General features: G+C 45.3%; 1 protein-coding gene across 2 annotated transcripts in view; it reads left to right on the top strand.

The window, feature by feature from the left end:
- The window catches only part of DCAF5 (DDB1 and CUL4 associated factor 5), a 114107-nt gene extending 99734 nt beyond the window's left edge, over positions 1-14373 (top strand). For both annotated transcript variants that reach the window (XM_053927596.2, XM_024568316.4), the window contains 2 exons: positions 2426-2553; positions 9769-14373. In XM_053927596.2, the coding sequence (XP_053783571.1) occupies positions 2426-2553; positions 9769-11529 (1889 nt within the window). In that variant the 3' untranslated portion in view covers positions 11530-14373. The remainder of the gene's footprint in view (positions 1-2425; positions 2554-9768) is intronic.
- The last annotated feature ends 5491 nt before the right edge of the window (positions 14374-19864 follow it).

Below are 19864 nucleotides of genomic sequence, written 5' to 3'. Positions count from 1 at the left end.
TAGAGGTACTGATTCTAGAATTGCCCTCTCCTGAAACACTATCCATTCAAGTGCTTACTGAGTACCTGCCTTAGTTTAGGCATCGTGGCCCCAGGTTCTCGGCACGTGAGAGATTCAGTTCTACTGTCATGGTCTGTTCAGTGTTGTTAGTGTGATGAAATGTCCTATGGTGATATTATAGAGCTTGCACTCAGGATACGTTTGAATGGAGTCTGCCCCTTCACTCATTTGAATTGAGGACTTAGAGAAAAACAACCTATATGATAAGGATTTAGAAATCAGTTATACCAGAAAGGTTTAGAAATCAGTTAGGGGCTTCTGGCTCCATTCCTATTCAAATCCTTTCATTTCTTAAAGGCTACCAATTTAGCGGAAAGGATATTAGACATTATAGCCAAACAGACTCTGGTTCAAGTCCTGGCTCTGCCATTTACTAACTATATGACATGGAAGAGGTTGCTTAAATTCTCTGGGTCACTTAAATTCCTTTTCTTGGAGGGAGTAGGATTAAACAAGAGATCGTACTAAGTTTAACCCCAAGTTTCTTTGCTAGTGACCACCCCAAAGAGGGTGTGGATAGGAGTATGATGTTAGAAAATGTAGAATTCAGAAGAGTCCGTGAGCAGGAATGCTATTTATTAAATCAACCTCATATAGAACAAAAATGGACTCACAGGTACTCCATGGGAGTGGTGAGATCCCTGTATTGATCCCTGTATTGAAACAGTTGTTTTATATTCCCATGGAACCCTTTTATTTTGAGTGGACTCAGGTTACCTTTCCCTCCTCCCACTCCAGCCTAGGAACGCAGGGTACTCAGCCTGCCTAGGGGATTCCGTTGTATCATCCTACCTCTGTGCTTCACCTTTCCTGATTCGTTTTTCTTCATAAAAACACCAGTTCTGTCTTGGTCACTCTCTTCCTTTATAGCTTATTAGCAAACTTGATATTGGGCTGAGACATGAATAGTTTTAAATGTATTTTCCATCTTGGATAATTCAAGTATTAGTCATGTCAAATACGGAGAGGGTTAGGCAAAGGACATTTTTATCACCCACCAAGTAGAGTAAACACCTCATATTAGCTAAGTTGGCACTGCCAAGAAATAGATCAGTACAGTCTGAAATCTTGCTATTAGATTTTTTTTTTTTAATATTTACATGACAATAAAGAGGGATATCTTCAGTGAGGCAAAAGAGGGATGCCTAAAGCAGACAACACCTTCCTCAGAGCCAGATTATATCTGGAGAAGGGTGTTTGTTCTGGTCATATTCCTTCCAAACACTGAGATGACAAATGTTTGGAATGAATATCTGAACAAGGTGGAGCTGGGAGTGCGATGGTGTGGTGTGTGGAGCCGACACTATACTTTGCCCTAGTAGCGCCATGCTGCTGTAGGGACTAAGAAGGTATTTATCGCTTAAATAAGTGAGCACACATTTGTTTGGGTCTGGATGCATCGTATTTGCCAGTTTGCCAGGGTCACAGGTTGGCATACGTGTATTGAGCTGTTGATGGTTGCTCAGAAGCAGCCTTGATCAGAACTTGAGTGCATGTGTTCTGTGTGACTGCGATGCCCTTACCAGTGAAGCTGAACCTTTGAGATTATCCCAAGTTCATGAAGGATGACATCTTCATCTGTGTTGCGAGTTCCAGGCCCTGGTACTTTTCTCAGTCATTGAAGAAGAAAGCCTACAAGATTGGTCTTTAAAATACAGCTTTCTATCAGTGGCCTCTTGATTTTAATCCACACATAGTGTCTTTAAGGCCCACACTCAGTAATTCAGATTCCCAATATTTGGACTCTGCTTATTATAAAGGTGACCCAAATCTCCTCCCTTTATCCTTAGTTCTTCACTGCTACCAGGGTTTTTATATAAAAGAAGGAGAAAGAAAGATTCTTCATTATTTTCCCAGTGGTTTTTATATATTTGCCATTTTGTTTGCTATCTGCATCATAGAAATTGAGGGCAAATGGACTAGAGATGTTTTTGTGCATTTAAGTAATTATATGCTCTGGTTCTACTTGTCCCTGGCTCAGCTGCCAAACTGTTCCCAAGCAGTTCAGTCTCATTTTTGCTCATGACTGGCATTTTCTAAGGTAACACTTGGATTCTATCTTGGTATTAAAAACTTGGGAAATGTTTTAAGTGGCTGTAGCTTCATTGACAATGGAATTACAGTGGGTGGGCGTGGGCAATGGTTAAAGGCTAAATAAAGGCTCTTGGTAAGAGCACATATGCTGAGAGATATTTCACCTCCCCTCTTTCCATAGCAACTTTATCTGTAAGATTAAGCTTTCTGCCGGTGGTATAGTTAATAAAAATCTTGACTCCCGTTCAGAGCTGTTTGCCTGCTGTTACTGGAACCTATATGCTTTTTATTGGTTTAGTTACTTGATTTTTGTTTTCTTCTGTCTCCCCAGGTGGCATTGGTAGGGTGGTGAACGGAGCCTTCATGGTGCTGAAAGGACATCGGTCTATTGTCAACCAGGTTCGGTTTAACCCCCACACCTACATGATCTGCTCTTCTGGTGTGGAAAAGATTATCAAGGTGAGGCACCTTCCCCTTCTGTCCTTTTAGAGAAATTATTACAGTTCACCTTTGGAAGAAACCAAAACAATGTATGTAGGGTTTCATATCTAACCATACTAATTTTCTATCAAAATTCTCAATTATTTTGACATATTACAAAATATGGAAAAATTGGTGTTAAAAAAGAGTGATTGAAACCTCTCCTTTCAGAACCTTTTTTTTAAAATAAGAAAACATGTATTGTCATTTATTCAAATATATTGGCTAGTATTAATTCACAAGATACTCATTCACAGGCTTTTCTAAAGAACTGGGTTTTGAACAAGCATCAGTGTAAAACAGCAGTTGTTTCTGCTGAGTGGTGGAAGATAACTTCCTGGTGGTCAGAAGAGGTTTGTCATGAACATATGACAAACCCAGCAGATACTTCAATGCAGCTTGAACAAACAGAATGGCTTCCATTCCTGCCCTGGAAGCCCTAGAGATAGCTGGGCCTGGGGAGCGCCCTCTTGCAGCCTCTTTACTCACGGCCGCATCACCGCAGGGCCAGTATGTTCAAATCACTTTCTGCTCTGTTTTCACATCACCTCCTCCTTCTCCTCTGCGTCTCAGGACCCTTTTTGAAATAGTCAGCAGGCTTTGAAACTAGACACCTGTATGCTGCTGCATTTCCAATGGCCTTTGATCTCGAGTCTGATACGTTCTGCCTTTTAAACCTCATCTGGAGGTTAAGAAGCCACCCTCCCCTCAGTTACTCAGTGTGCTCTTTGCGTTCATTGTTGTCCTAATATGACACAGAGGTAACTAAGTGACTGCCAGAATCATAGCTAAATTGTCTCAGGACATACCAAAAATAACTGCATGTGGTTGCCATTGAGGCTAAACCCTTACATCAGTTAGTTGCACATCGACTGAATGAACTTAACCCTGCCAAGGGATATTTTTAGAGCCTGCAACTGAGAGACCCCAGAAGGGCGGTTTACTGCCCAGTCGCTGACATTTCAGTTGCTAGTCACCCTTTTCTACATCTGAAAATGGGGGTTTGGGGAAGGAGATGAATTATTTGAAGACCCTGTGATAACTTGACTTTTAGGTTAGGATAGATGATATTCCCTCTCAAAAGTTAAAATTCCTCCTTTACCCCTGCCCCTAAAATGGCCTTGAAAACCTGAGGAAGATTTCAGAGAGAAAGTAAAAATTTCTTTTGCTCTTTTTAAAAAAAAAAAAAAATCCAGAGTTAAACCCAGTTGTATCTGAGGCAGAGGAAGCTATCGGAAACGCAGTGATGGAGTGTGGGGCAGTGTGCGTATGTGTCCGTATTCCAGCTTCCTGTATTGAGATTTTGTTGGTCTCGTGACTCATGATTGCACACATTTCCCCGTAGGCTAGGACAGGATTTATAGATCATTTTTACTGACTTTTTCTTTTTGCTGATGATATTTATGTTATAGATTAACTGTCTGGGGTTAATTATACAGCTAATTAGAGGTAAAGCTAGGATACAGCCCTAGCTTGCCAGGGTATTGCCACCCTCAGCATGCTAATGGGAAGGCAGCAAGATGTTCCTGCTGGATTTGATCACTTCAGTTGTCATTTACTTGGGCAGTCAATGAATCGGCTATGTCCCTTGCATTGCTTTCCCTTCTCCTTTGGCCTATGACTTTTGGGTTGGCATGGTAACATGTCTTTTCCAGGTCTGTTGGCGTCATTCTCTTTCTCAGAGAGCTCTGCTTGGGCATCTCTTTTGGAAGAAAGATTCCTGCTTGATTCTGCACTTTGGGATGCTTCTGTGCTGAGTCTCCCCAATTACTGTTTAGTCAACTGGAGTCTTTACCCTAAAGGTCATAGGTTGGAAACTAGCCACGTTCTCAGAGGAGAAAGAGAAGAAAATGTTTTCTCTGTGAGGTTATCCAAACTGAACCATAGAGCTCACTGCTTCCAGGTTCTAGTAGAGTTGAATCCTGTCCCACTAGAAGGTGCTTAGCCATTTGAAACCTTAAGTCAGTATAGCTGGTACCCTCAGGCAGCTCTTTGAATCTGTCTCCCACCTATCAAGTGAGTATGCTAACCATGACTTGCCACCCAGAAGAGAGCCTGTGAATTACCTGTGCCTTTCAGTTTCAGACTTTTAATAAGTGTCACTTTCCTACTTGCTATTTCTCAGAGGATCAATGGCTCAGAGAGTGTCAACCCACCATGTTCTAGTCTAGTCTAGCCTGACATCTGCTTTTGTCTCTCTACCTCTCTCTCCTCTTCACCCCACTGTCTCCCTGCCTTGTCCTTTACTGCTGCCTTTCACGCCCAGAGGAGAAGAGCCCCTGCTGTCAGGGCCAGCCTTTCTCACCCATAACCGGTTTTCCATCCTCTTGAGTGCCCACACTTACCAAAACAGGGGTTCATTTTGTAGTTAAACATAAGTGGAGGCAAGATAGGGCAAATGCTGACATTTTTTTCTCAAAGATCAATATTTATTCACCCCATATGTGTAAGGTAACTATTGTATATTGTTTGTGCTAGGCCCTATGGGGACCACAAAGGCAAAGATAAGTAAATCAGGTTTTCTCAGGAATTGATGACCTGGTAGGAGAGACAAGAAATAAAGGTAAAGGAAAATGCAATAGGTATACAAGAGACATTTTTAAAGTGCTGTGAGAAGAGAAAATTTTTTTCCAATCTGGGATAATCTTGGTGTATGGAATATTTGAACTAGACTTTGCAGAATAAAGACTGTGAAAGGAAGGAGAGGAGTAACATTGGAAGAACATTCTAAGTGGAGAGAATGGATAATTACTTCATTGAATCAACAAATACTTATTCCCTACTGTGCTCCAAGCATTGTGCTTATGAATAAATGCTCAGAAGCAGCAAAGTGTGGGACCAGTTTAGGCCAAAATGATCATGTTTGGCCAAAGTGAAGAGCACAAGAAGTGGGGACTAAGAAATAGGGCTGGGAAGGTAGGCTAGAGGTGGGCCTGGACCATCTTGGAAGCCAGATTGCTGAATGTACAGAACCCTTGAGTAGCGTTTTAGATCCTTATCTGTGTAGTTTTTCCTGGTAGGTAAACATATTTCTAAGTTTAGTATTGGTTGGCCAAAATGTCTATTTAGTTTTTTCTGTAAAATAAAAGGCACATTTTTCACTTTTACCCATAACTTTATTGATTTGGATATTTTGAGTATGTTGTCTATCTCCCTCAGGGTAGAATGTTGATTGTTCTCCATTGATGTCTCAATTTGATCGTTATCAACTTCCATTGGTCTACCCAACTGTGGAGCATCATCCAGCAAGAAATCTCTAGCACTAAACTCTGCAAACCACTTTTGACACACTCAATGAGTCATAGCACCTTATCCATACACTGCACAAATCTTTTTTTTTTTTTCTTGCATTTGTTACATTTTTACTTTTCTTGAAATAATGAAGCATAATATGTCAAAAATGTCACTTAATTTCTTACATCTTCAATATTAAAATGGCTACACAAAAATTCACCGATTTTGGTAATTTTTTTTAAATGTGTGCCGATAAGACACCTGTCACTGTACAGTCTAACAAAATTGTTTCAAACGAAATTATAGACAGCTAAGTGCTACTTACAGCCATCTTACAGAAAAAACCAGATGAACTTTTTGGCCAACTCTATAATAGTCCAAAGAGAAGAGGGGCTTAGAGCTGCTACCTCAAGCATGTCATTGTCACCCGTGTAGATCAGAACACTTGTTACTTAATTGCTTTCCATTCTGATGATGTTTGAATAATAATTGAGCCGCATCCTTTTCCTCAGGAGCCTCTTGAGCTGAATTTTTCCCTGGGCTTGGAGAGATAGCTGCTCATCCCTCTTTTTTTCTCATGAACCTTGCCCTATGGGGAGGCATGTGTAGCTATTAATACATGTAACATATCATAGGAAGTTGTATTTTCATTGCTTCACTTCTGAGTTGTTGATTTTCCCTGTAAAGAAATCAACACTTTGCCCTGGCTGATGTGGCTCAGTGGATTGAGCACAGGCCTGCGACTGCAATGTCACCTGTTTAATTCATAGTCAGGGCATATGCCTGGGTTGCGGGCCAGATCCCCAGTTGGGGGTATGCAAGAGGCATCTGATCAACGTGTCTCTTGCATATACATCGATGTTTCTCTCCCTCTCTTTTGCCCTTCCTCCTTCTCTCTCTAAAGATAAATAAATAAAATCTTTAAAAAACAAAAACAAAAAACTATTTCTGCCCTGGCTGGTGTAGTGTAGCTCAGTGGATTGAGTGCAGGCCTGTGAACCAAAGAGTTGCTGGTTCAATTCCCAGTCAAGACACATGCCTGGGTTGCAGGCCAGGTCCCTGGTGGGGGGCACATGAGAGGTAACCACTCATTGATGTTTCTCTCCCTCATTCTCCTTCCCTTCCCCTCTCTCTAACAATAAATAAATAAAATGTTTTAAAAATAAATAAATAAAAAGCAATTTCACAAATGCTTGAAATTGTTGTTCTATGGATGATGGAGAACTGAGATAATAGGGACCGTCAGTGCTTCTGGTGTTCAAAAGTCTCTTCGACGATGGGTCCAAAACCTCCTACTTGAGGTATTCAGCTGCTAAATGAAAGAAAAGCACCACATTTATTGATGCTTTGGTATAGACTGTAGAAATGATTTTCATTTCTACAGATGAGAAAAGAGACTTTCAAGGGTGAAGTTATTTGCCCAGGACCATGTGAAGTAGTGGGTGAGGCTGGAGTTTCTTTCTGTTCTACCTGCTCCCACAGCTTTGTGCTGCAAGGCTCTTGAGACTAGAAGACTGGCTGTCTATAATGGGGATTTTGTTTTGCTCTGAACCTTAGGATTGGATACACTCATTTATTCACTGCTTAGATGAGGGAGCTGAGCTTCACCCAAGGTCACCAGCTAACTAGGAGCTGAGTGGGAACCCACACTCAAGTCTCCTGCTTCCTGCCCCAGCATTTTGTTCCATTACGCCAAGCTTCAGGAATGAAAGTCTACCTCAGCTTAATATACTCCAGAGTCAGAACAAAAGCTGGCTTTCAGTGCTATGGTTTTCATTCCTGAAGCGAAGACAGAGGGCCCTGGGTAGTAGATGAGAACCTAGAAACTAGCTTATTGGCTAGTTAGACCAGCATCTTGCCATTAGTATTTTGTACTTGGGTTAACAAATTCTGAGTTACTGTGAAGTACATGTAGATTTAGCTTCGTGTTAGACTACATGGTTAGTAACATTTTACCATTTTTAAACTGGAGAAGTGAGATTTGACCCAGAGACTATAGACTAAGACCACAAAACATCCCGAGGACTTTGCCTTTAGGATCCCTCGTTTTCCTTTCTAGGCCACCAAACTTCTGTTCGCTTGGACATCTGTTCTCAGAGATAGTCATTTATAGCTTGAGCTTGTTGCTGAAGGCCATGTTTGAATGTTTCTCAAACAGCCCTGGGTGGTGTGGTTCAGTGGATTGAGTGCCAGCCTGTGAAGGGAGAGTTCAATTCCCAGTCAGGGCACCTGCCTAGGTTGTGGGCCACGTCCCTGGTTGGGGGCATGCAAGAGGCAACTGAAAGGTGTTTCTCTCACACATCAATGTTTCCCTCTCTCTAGAAAATATGTGAAATTTTTTTTAAAATGTACCTCACAAAGAATTTGAGAATCTCTTTAGTCAAAACCGTTATTTTCGGCTACTTATTTTATACTAACTATTCCAGTGTTTCTTAAAAGTTGGTCTCCCCATTTACTCATTCCTTGAGTGCTTGTTAAAAATGCAGAACCCTGGTACCTACCCATGACTTATTGAATGAGAATCTCTAAGGGTGGGTAGGGCTCAGGAGTCAACACTGTAATTATTCTTCAGGTGATTCTCATGCACTCCAAAGTTTGAGAACAACTGCCTTAAAACTCCCCTGGGTGAAATGATGAAGCCAGAGAAGGGAGAATATCTGAGGAGCTGTGGGCAGGAAACAAAGTTGAAGGAAGAATGAATCCGAGTTGGAAATTGGTAGAGAGCTAACCTAGAAGGTTTCTTCAGCCCCTCTTGAACTGGGATCCTCCAAAGAGGTGCTGCCGCCCAGGAATTGAAGGAAAGCATGGAGTTAACAGGCTTCAGTGAATTCATGGAAGTGAATTTATCCTTGCTAGTTTGGGGGAAATGAAGCCATTGTCTTGACAGAGGGTAGGGAATGAGGAGCCACTGTTTTCTGGGTTGGGTGCCATCTAAAGATAGGCACCAGCCTGTCAGCCAAGAAAATCCCCTGGAATTTCATCTCAGTTGCCATGGCTACCAGCTGATTATAACCAAGCTTCTTTGTGCTGCTCCGTGGACCAGTCTGGCAGTCAGGTGAAGCTAATCGTACTCATATGTGGTGACAGCTTAATTACCTTGGTCTTGGTTTTTGTATGATTTATTCAACTGGTGAAGTTGGGCCTTAGCTTCAGACAGACCTGAGTTTGAATCCTAGTTCAGCCACATTTTGGCTGTGAGCCCATGGCCATGGAGTGGAGGGATGTTAAGGGATGGGGCTGTGGCCTTGGGGAGAAGGTCCTACCTCTTCCTGTGGTGGCAGAGGAGCTGGAGAGCAAGCCAGCAGCTCCCTGGTTAAGAGAACCCAGTTTCCTGGGAAACTGATGCCTGCGTGTCCAAGAGGGAACTGCAGTGTAGGCAGTTGGCTATTCTCATCAAGCTCCAGTAAGCAATTCCCATTAGTTAAAAATAGAAATCTTGCAGTTGGAGAGAAGTGGAGTTACAGGCTGAAATATTAACTGTTGCAGAGGACTGACTGCTGGGTCTGTTTTTACTCTGGCTAAGTGGTGCCTCTCTGTGCACAGCTTCAGTCTTCTGAGAGTTTTGAACACGTTGATCTTTAAATCCTCCTCTGTCCCCTGAGATTATGAAGGGGTTCACTGTAATCTTCATACTACTAATAGAGGAAGTTAAAAGGGTGGGCGGATTGTGAGGTAGATGGCGTATAATTGTCCTGGGCCTAGGGACAGGACTTAGGTCTCCTGATTAATGCTATGTCCCAGACTATGTTTCTTCCACATCTGGCTTTAGAAGCCTCGGTTTTCTTATGTGCCCAACACAATCCAGTCTGATAAAGAATGTATTTTTAAAGTTGGTTGGCAAGTCCTGGCTAAATGACAGGAAGGGCCTGGGGAAGCTCTGCCTTGGTGCTTTTTATCACCGCCAGCTTTACAGTACTTTCCAATCAGCTCTCGTTGGTTTTGTTTTGACCTTCTGTGCAGATCTGGAGCCCGTACAAGCAGCCAGGATGTACCGGAGACCTAGACGGTCGGATTGAGGATGATTCCCGCTGCCTCTACACCCACGAAGAGTACATCAGCCTTGTACTGAACAGTGGGAGCGGCCTGTCGCATGACTACGCCAACCAGTCTGTACAGGAGGACCCTCGGATGATGGCATTCTTTGACTCCCTGGTGCGCCGTGAGATCGAGGGCTGGAGCTCTGACTCGGACAGCGACCTGAGTGAGAGCACCATCCTCCAGCTGCACGCAGGGGTCAGCGAGCGCTCAGGTTATACCGACTCCGAGTCCTCGGCCTCGCTGCCGCGCTCTCCTCCTCCTACAGTGGATGAGTCAGCTGACAGCGCCTTCCACCTGGGGCCCCTGCGGGTCACCACCACAAACGCAGTGGCGGCGACTCCGCCACCACCCACTTGTGAGGATGCTGCTTCTCGCCAGCAGCGCCTGTCAGCTCTGCGGCGCTACCAGGACAAACGCCTCCTGGCTCTTTCCAATGAGTCTGATTCTGAAGAAAATGCCTGTGAAGTTGAACTGGACACAGATCTCTTCCCCCGTCCCCGGTCTCCCAGCCCTGAAGATGAGTCCAGCAGCTCTAGCAGCTCCAGTAGCTCCGAGGATGAGGAGGAATTGAATGAACGCCGGGCATCCACCCGGCAGCGGAATGCCATGCGGCGCCGACAAAAGACACCCCGAGAAGAGAGGCCCAGTGCCCCGCCCAAGCCCTCCAACACCTACATTGGCGAAGACAACTACGATTATCCCCAGATCAAAGTGGATGACCTCTCTTCCTCCCCCACGTCCTCCCCTGAGCGGAGCACTTCTGCTCTGGAGATTCAGCCAAGCCGGGCATCACCAACTTCGGACATAGAGTCAGTTGAGCGGAAGATTTATAAAGCTTACAAGTGGCTCCGCTATTCCTATATCTCCTACTCAAACAAAGATGGGGAGAGCTCCCTGGTATCTGGGGAAGCAGATGAAGGGAGAGCAGGAACCAGCCATAAAGACAACCCAGTCCCTTCCTCCAGTAAGGAAGCTTGTTTAAACACCGCCATGGCCCAGAGAAACCAGGACCTGCCCCCTGAAGGCCAAAACAAGGATGCTTTAAAAGAAGAGACTTCTAGAAATCCCAGCGTTGCCCCAGGCCATGAGCACAGCTGCCACTCTTGGGCAGAGGCATCAGAGGATGCCTCTCAGGACACTAACAATGGTGGCTCTATAGAACACTCTTTTGAAACCAAGAAGCTCAATGGAAAGGCCCTGAGCAAGGCCCTGAGCAGCCGGGCTGAGGAGCCACCCTCTCCTCCTGTCCCCAAGACATCTGGCTCCACTTTCAACAGTGAGACTGGCAACTGTCCCAGGACCCAGGCTGATGACAGTGAAGAGAGGAGCCTCGAAACCGTCTGTGCTAACCACAACAATGGACGCTTACACCCCCGCCCCCCTCACCTCCACAACAATGGACAGAACTTTGGGGAGCTGGAAGCAGTGGCCTGCTCTTCCCCGGGATGTTCAGACACTGACCATAACTTGTCCCTGACAGGGACACTCCTACACAAAGATTGTTGTGGGTCTGAAATGTCCTGTGAGACCCCGAGTGCTGGAACAAGAGAGGACCCCGCTGACCCCCCAGGCGTGGACAGCAGCAGGGCTGTTCGTGGCCATAGTGGCCTCAAAAGGCACCGAGTCGAATTGGAAGATACAGATTCAGAGAATTCCTCCTCAGAGAAGAAATTAAAAACATGATAAATACAAAGGGAAAAAACAAAGCTACAAAAAGGAGCTTTACAAAAAAATTTTTAATCCTGTTTAGTGAACACAGAGGAAAGGAAAAAAAAAAAAGTATTAAAGGCACATAAAACCAGGGCCTGAATTTTGTGTCTGATGCTGCTCCCTTCTATTCAACAATGGGTTTGATGTTTAGTTGGCCATTGGCTTGTGCTGTGTTAAGAAAGGGAGAAATCCAAGTGACTTCTTTCTAGTAAAACGTAAGCATAGGCACCCGCGCAGATTCTGTTAAAGTAAACCCTTGTTGAGACGTTGGACTCGTTCGTGTGTGTGCGCACCGGCACGCATGAGCTCGCTGTTTCAGACCTCTCCTTCAGTCCTCCATCAGAGAAGGGTCTGTGGACCCGTGTTGTTTGCCATCTCACCCTGTTTACATGCCGTAGGTGTTCCAGTCTCCACTGTTCTGGTCATAACAACGAGTGCTGATGAGATCCGGTGGTGCCGCCAGTGAGAAGTGGGTCTAGGCTGAAAGACTGGAGAGGAGAGTGGAAACAGGCCTTCAGCCCATGGGCTGTGCCGGAAAGGAAAGCATGGTTCCTTTCTTAAAGAAATCTTCCATGTTTTCTCAGTAGCGCTTCTACATTGAGCATTTGACGTAGACAGACTAAAAGTGAAGCATTTTTAATGCTGATGAGAGGTTAGCACTTAAGATCAGATTCAAGAGAATGTAGATCCCTGGTAAATTTCACTGATTGCAAATTGAGCAATGCTGCAAAACGTACTGTATGGAGGCCATAAAATGTAACTAGTTGGGGGTAACACTTTAACCAGTTAGATACTTAGTTCTAAGAGGCACCCAGAAGGCCTGCAGGCGCTTCCTTGGTGACATGTGGTGGCGTTTAAGCATATCGAAAAGACAGCTCTCAGAGCTTTGTGCTCAAACTACTAAAGGGGATGTTATATGTGTGTTAAGAGGTATAGTAAAGAACAGAGTATGATACTATATTAATTTAATTCAACCCCACATGACTGGTGAGAATTGACGGGGCTGGCGTCTTCCCACAAGCTCGCAGTTGACAGAGGCTGTGGTGTTATGGCCAGATCTTGCAGAGCAGTGGGCATCTTGAAGTAACAGATCTTTATTGAGTAGGTCTGTCAGGAGGCAGAGCGCGTGGAAAGAGGGGTCACTGGTTTAAGAGGCCTGGCTCGGAGGAGACTCTCGTTTCATTGAGGTAGATAAAAGATTGTGAGGGGGAAAAGACCAGGAGATTCACAGCATTGCAGTGATAGTTACAGTCACTTGGCTGTCCGTGGAGGGTTGTACAGGACAGGAAGAACTAGGAAAATGACCAGATATCTTGTTGTCATGGATGTCATGAAAAGGCAGGAGAATACTGGCAAGAAATGAGGGGGAGAGAGAGGAGAGCACTGTGACTTTCTTGGGCACAAAGGTGCCAGACAGTTAGAAGCCCAGCCGGCACTGGTGTAGGGAAGACCTATGGTGTGACTGGTGTGGTCTCACTGACCCTTTTAGAGGAGGGCCTGTCCTACTGGAACTGGGACCAAGGGGAGACAACCTGTGGAGAATGAAGACTTGGATGGACTTAGGCACTGGGAGGAGAGCGGTTATTTATGAAAGGGTTGTTGACCTAAGCCAAGAGGAGATAGCATTTTGCTAAGCTTTGAGAAAGGAAAGATGTGCCGGTATGTGTGATGTGACTTGGGTGTGAAAACACTACCTTAGGAGGAGGAGATGAAGGAGTGTGAGTAGCAGTGGGGATGCTTACAGTTTAACACCTGTAATCTCACTGGGGAAGTGGGAGAAGTGATTCTGTAACCATTAGCATTATTTGGATTTGTAATCAAAATGGTTTTATGATTTGTTTTTGACTATTCACAGATTATTGTAAATTCTGGTTTTATAAGCCCAAGTCATTTTACATTTGCTTTTCCAAAATTTATTAAATTGGAATTTTTTAATCCTTTATATACAAAAAACAAAAAAATATAATCATTCAGTGTGTGTTTCTCTTCCCCTTCCTAGTCAGCATACCCAATCTTTCTGTTTTAATTAACCAGTAGGTATCCTTTCCTGACTTCTCTGAGGATAATCCACATATATTCCTGGAGAATAAAGAAATAGTTCAAGTTCTCTTGTGAACTAGTCACTTGGCGGTTACTGCTCCCAAATACAGAACTCGGTCTTTTGTGTTAAAAGCCTTAATCTCATTTGGGTACTCAGAAGTCAAAGTTCATTCTGGCTCAACTTTAGTATCCAAGAAAGATTGTGTTTTAATAAGGATGCCTTTAATCCTTGGGAGAGACTCTTCCCAGCACCCCAGATTCAGTGTGCCAGGAAATAAGCCCCACAGGAGCAGGCTGAGAAATGCTTGTTTCTGTAGCCACTCCACTCTCATTTCCAGAAATCTGTCTGTGATTGTGGTCCTGGAAACCTAGCAGGAACCACTTCCAGTGTCCCTTTGCCTAACCCCTTATAGAACTGATGTTCTGACTTTGGAGGCACATTTAATCCAAATTAGATATTTTGACTAGCAGGACAGTGGCACTGATTACATTAAGAGCTGCTCAAAAGGGCCTCTTAACGTTTCTGCATCCTGTACATAAAATTTTAAGTGGGCGGTCCAGACCTAAAAAACCGTTATCTTCACGTTATTTTCCACCTGGTTTTGTGATTCCTGTGTCTCTAGGACAGTGGGTAAATGAGTTAAATGAGTAGTCGGCAAGGGGCAAACGAAGGTGGCTACTGTGCTTGATTTACTAGGCCGGGAGCCCCTTGTTTGTCAAGGTGCCTTCCTCTGCTGAAGCCTTACCTCCTCACAGGCCCACCCAGCAAAGCTAACTCTTCCCCTGTGTGTATGCAAATAAACCTGTTGTTCACTTCTCACGGCCTCCTTGACACCTCTCCTCCTTCATTTCTTTCCTGTTTTAATTCTTGTCTAGTTGGAAACTTGATTCAAAGCTACACTGAAGACCAAAAGGAAAACTGGTATTCCACATCCCTGCCAGTGGTCACTGTCACTTTTGGAATTGGGATAAAGGTCACATCTGGACAGCAAAATGTATGGTAGGGAGAGGTATCTACTTGGTCTCCTTTACCAGGCTTAGATGGTCTCAGGATGGGAGATCCTGGAATTGACCCTGTTATTCAGTGGAACTGAGGGGGTGAGGCAGTGAAGCAATATGACAAACTGCCCCCAAAGAAATTATGTGTTCTCATGTTTGCAAATTTCAGACTGCCTTTCCTGCCCTGTCTCAGGCAGGCACTGAATACTTTTTTTTTCTTAAAAAATAATAATAATTAAACCAAAACCTTACATATTCTGCCTGTAAAGCTGCCTCCTTTGGTTTACTGAGAAGTTCTTACCAACCGAGACTCTTGTGAGGAAAACAGACCTTCCAAAGAAAGCCTGTCCTTACCTTATGGCCCGAGCAAGGCTTTGTGCCAGGGTTTAAGCACTCAAGCGAAGAAAGGCTGGGTGAGTCCAGACCTGCCCACAGCAGCAGGATAATGGCTTTGGACAAGGTGCGTGGTTCTCCCAGGAGGGGTGTTGCAGCCTAAGTGCTCATTCGTTGTCCTTGAGTACCCATTCTGGGCTGAAATAACATGAATTCAAGTGGCTTGGAAGTGATTTCGAATTTCTCCAAAGAACAGTGCTTTCTACTTGCAACAGAAGTGTGTATGAAAAGAAAATCTGAGCCATTGGTACCCTAATTGCATTTTACTGTTAGTACAAAGGTGGTAAAATGCTTCTGAAAATGGAGGTTTAGAGACAAAGATAAACTTCATGGGGCCAGCACTAACGTGGCCAGAAGCAAGCAGGAGGAGTTGCTCAGTTTTCTTCACTCAACAGGTTTTACTCAAGCTGTGCTTCAGGGTCCGGCAGTGCTTATCTGTGAGATAGCCCCACTGTAAGGAAATGGGATATCTAGCATTTCAAATGGCTGAAGTTGGGAAATGACTTCTTTCTGGAGCCCAGAGCCATGAGCTAATGGAATATTTCAGCCGAAGTACAGAACGCTAGCTTGCAAGTCTCCCACTATGTGGCTTTGTTAGTACCCCACACCAGAGAAAGTCAATAAAATACTAAGAAATCTGGGTGCCAACCCAGGATCCTTAGGCATGAGAGACATTCTTGTGGTCTAGGGAAACTGGGAGGGAAGAAAATTAGGAAGACCACAATGGAAGAAGTTGGATGCTAGGTGGGTTCAAAGCTTTCCAGATCCACAGAACTGGCATTGAACATGGCATGAACTGGCATGTGGAACACTTGGTCCTCAACACTCCACAATCCCCGAGTAAAATCCTGAATTTACAGTATTGCACATCAATAAAAATGCAGATTGGTTTGGGAGAAATCCTCTTTTTTTGAATGCATGAATTCTATTAAGTAATGATCATATAATCACCTGAACAGCAGCACACTTAAAGATCGACCGAAACGGTTGAGTGCGTGGTTGTTGGTGATTGGCATAGACTTCCATGGGGAAACAGACATCTCCCAACTTGGCTTCCCAGACAGGTTAGTCATGCTGTTTTGGGCCCACCCCTACCACCATTTTTATTTATATTCTCTTCATATTTCAGTCAATGTTTTCTTTTTTTATATTATTTTAATCTTTTTTCATTGTTTAGGTACAGTTGTCCCTGTTTATTTTCCTTTATTGATTTTAGAGAGAGGAAGGGGAAGAGAGCAAGATCGACTTGTTGGTCCACTTATGCATTCATTGGTTGACTCTTGTATGTGCCCTGACTGGGAATCGAACTGGCAACCTTGCATATCCTGACGATGTTACAGCCAACTTAGCTACACAGCCAAGGCCCAGATCAGTGTTTCCTAACATTTCTAGTCTCTCCAAGACCCTACCTTAAGTTTTTAAGGCTAACCTCTTTTTTCTTCCTCCTAAGAGAGACCTGCAAATGGACTAGAAATGGTATTGTACTAGCAAAAGTAATGAATTCTATACTGGCTCTTCAATGGAGTAGCTGCATGAGTCGGGCAAATTACTCAAACTCTTGGAAACTAATACGAAGGTCCCGCACGACTCTTAAAATGTGATTTTTCCCATTCCATGGGCTGTCCAAAGGAGTTCTCAGGATACCTCCATAGTGCCCACCAGAACCAGTCGGTAAGCCACACTGGCAAGCGTGTGACAGCTTAGAGCCCCCATTCACCTGTGCCGTGGGGAAAGGATGCCCGTCTTGGCACATTGTGAAGGGACTAAACAGAGCACTGGTGTTTACTGCATTAGCACATCCTCTCTCGGGGTCTCATTGCTTGCTGATAGCAACATGTACGCCACATAAAAGACATTTTTGGATGGGGTCCGCCAAGGAAAGTGAGTTCTACAGAGAGAGAATTTACTGTCTATTAGCAAACCTTAATCTGAAACCACAGGGAGAAAAGTAAGTTATCCTCATCAGAGTGGACTTGACTAAAGCTGAGTTTGGAGCCTTGGACACCAACTCCAAATGGGGAGCCAACTGTCTAAAGACTCTTGAGAGCTGGGAACTTAAAAAAAAAAAAAGCCAGGCTTGGCTGATGGAGGCCTCACGGATCCTTGCTTAGGCAGCAAGTCTGCAGTGGGTGGGGGAGGAGGGGCAGAGTAAACCGTAGTCTTACTATGGTGGTGCTGGAGATGGCCCAGACCTCAGGAGCTGGGACGGCAAGCCTCTCTGGCCGCCTGAGCTGAAATCCCCCCATCTGGAATTGGGCCAGCCCTGGAGAACAGAATGGCTAGCCACGGAAATGCTCTGCGTTGTGCCGAAGGAAAGTTTTGACCGGTGTTTTCCATGCAGGATTGTTTCGTGTGTGTGTGTGTGTGTGTGTGTGTGTGTGTGTGTGTGTGTGTGTGTGTGTGAAATGTTTTGCAATGTCGGGCTTAACCAAGGGGAAAAGGGTCAGAGTTCATTCCGCCCCACTAAACCCTCGGGACAGATCTGGGATAGAGATTCAAGAGCATATTCGTGGCACTTGGAGAGGGCAGGCAGAGAGAAATATGAGAGAGGAAGGTTTTGAATTGCTGATGGAAAAGAGGCAATGGAATTATACTTGGGAGAACAAGCTTTTCAAATAAAACCACATCTGCCAGAAGAGAAGCCCGAGCAAGGGGTCAGGGAGACTGGGAGGTCATTGATGAGTTCAGGCCTAATTTAGCATTTTGACCTTCTGAAGGAGGTGGGGGTGGTTAGCTACATCATCCAGTCTAACCCCCCTCATTTTAGAGATGGAGAGCCCAAGGCCAATAGTGGCTTATTCTGCCTGTTAAGGCTAGTGCTCTCCTCACATCTTGCTGTTTCTAGATGTGGCTTAATTGTGAGCATGGGGGCACTTACCTTGATCTCCCCACCCTCATCCAGCATGACTCCAGCGGGTTTCTGTTTACAGTATACAGCAGTCACAAGGGATTGAAAATGGCCTGTGGGGAGGTGGGGTGTGAGGGAAAAGCTTTATGCAAAGGAAAAACAGGGCCAGCTGAGCTTGGACCACCCTCACAAAATCAACCATGGGACCTACACGCAGATGAACATGTGACTTGTCCCTGTACCTTTCGGCAACTCTGGTTGCTGAGTGCCGGCTGTCCTGATGTTGAAGCACCAGAGTTGTCCATGAATCCCTCGGAGGACTTTCAGACAGGCACGACCAACACAAAGGGGAACTGCAACAGAAAGGGGACCAGAGGGTGGGAGCTGAGGTCATCAGGTTTTAGGAAGGCAGGGACTCAATAACGGAAGACCTTTCAAACTGTAAGCACCCAAGGACCGGAAGAGGAAGGAATAAATTTTAAGTGGAATCTGCCTGACTGCAGGCCCAAGAAAACTGGTTCACATCGCTGTGCTCTCCTCACCTATGAGGTCCTGGGAAGATCTTTCTCCTGAACTAGCTGTGAGAAACAGCTCACAGCTCAGATCCCTTTATCACTCTCTGTTTTCAAGTTCCCTGTCCAAAGGAAACTCCCAGCACGTTGTTCCTCAAGCAGCTGCCTGCGTTGGAATTCATGGGCCAGAACTGCCGAGTTTAGCATTACTGCGGAAGGCGGGTCAGTGCCAATGTGACAGCCGTGGGCCCGGCCCCAGTAGGTAGAACAGCTGGTGGAGGCTGTCTCATTCCAGGTCTGGCTGACTGTAGGGGCAAGAATTGGCACAAAGGCAAGTTTGTCCTGCTCAGGCCAGAATCCAAATCCCACACCTCCCCCAGCTTGTCCTTCTGTGGAGAAACCGATGAGGATGCCCCAGTCTTGGGCTCCTGCTGAATCCGGGTGCTCTTATTTCTTGTGAGGCCAGCTGAGCCCAATCAGCAGCTACATCTGACCCACTGACTTTCTCTCCTGATTCAGGGTACAGTCGGCAACTCTCTCCTAAGATTGGCAGGTGTACTTGAGGTATCCCTGAAGGGAGATGTTCAGACCCCCTGCCTGCTAAATGCCCACACTGTTTTTCACCTCTCCATCCTTCAGGTGAACATGTGTACAATGAAGAATTCAGGGAAAAGTGAGTTCTTGGGTTCCACTCAGAAGGGAGGGAAGAGGGGCATTGGCAGGGCTGATTCTGAACTTGGTGCACTGGACAACACGGGTGACGGAGACAGGAGGAGGATGGGAGCCTGGAAAGGCCGAGGACCAACGGCAAACCTGCCTCTGGAATCTCCTTCAGAAATAAATTTACGAGAGTCAGGAATTGTTGGAACAGCAGGGCTAAAAGGCCAACCTGTGTCTTCATTCCAGAGGATCAGCTATTGTGTCCAAAGAAACCATTTAGACTTTGTGTTTAATTGGGATTGGCTTTTGGGATGCTGACGCAGTGATAGATCAAGGACTCTGGGCCCTTCAGCCCTGGGTACCTAGAAAGCCAGGGACAAGGTTTTGACAACCAGGAAGATCTCTGGCTAGGCCCTTGCCAGGAGCAGGTGACTCACGACAGCTGATGGCCTCTTCAGTTCCTGGGTGGGATTTAAGCTCCAGGTATCCTGCCATCAAAATCTAGAGTAATGGTAAGCCTCTCTAAAATGATTTCTAGGCACCCAAGGGTAGGTGCCTGGAGCCAATTCCACTCCTATGCTTCTGCAGCCTGTGGCGTGCCCAGTGGTCTACTTGAATGGCACCACCCAGAGTTGTGGGAGGCATCACCTGCTCAAGTATACGTCACCGTCTCACAAAGCTCCATCAAGTGGAACTCTCAGTCCCTGCCCCCCATGCCAACTGCCCTAGGGATGCTCCCCCGAGCTTTGCACATTCCCCTCCTGTCTTCCTTCCTTTCCCCTCTCTGACCAATCCGCTATCCCCATGAGCAGTCAGGCTCTGGAGGAGCCCAGGCTGTTACAAAGGCAGGGGGAGA

The sequence above is a fragment of the Desmodus rotundus genome, chromosome 7 (genome assembly GCF_022682495.2).
Source record: "Desmodus rotundus isolate HL8 chromosome 7, HLdesRot8A.1, whole genome shotgun sequence".
In the NCBI taxonomy this organism is placed as follows: domain Eukaryota; kingdom Metazoa; phylum Chordata; class Mammalia; order Chiroptera; family Phyllostomidae; genus Desmodus; species Desmodus rotundus.
Note: the sequence above shows the minus strand (reverse complement) of the source record. Positions and strands in the feature narration are given on the sequence as shown.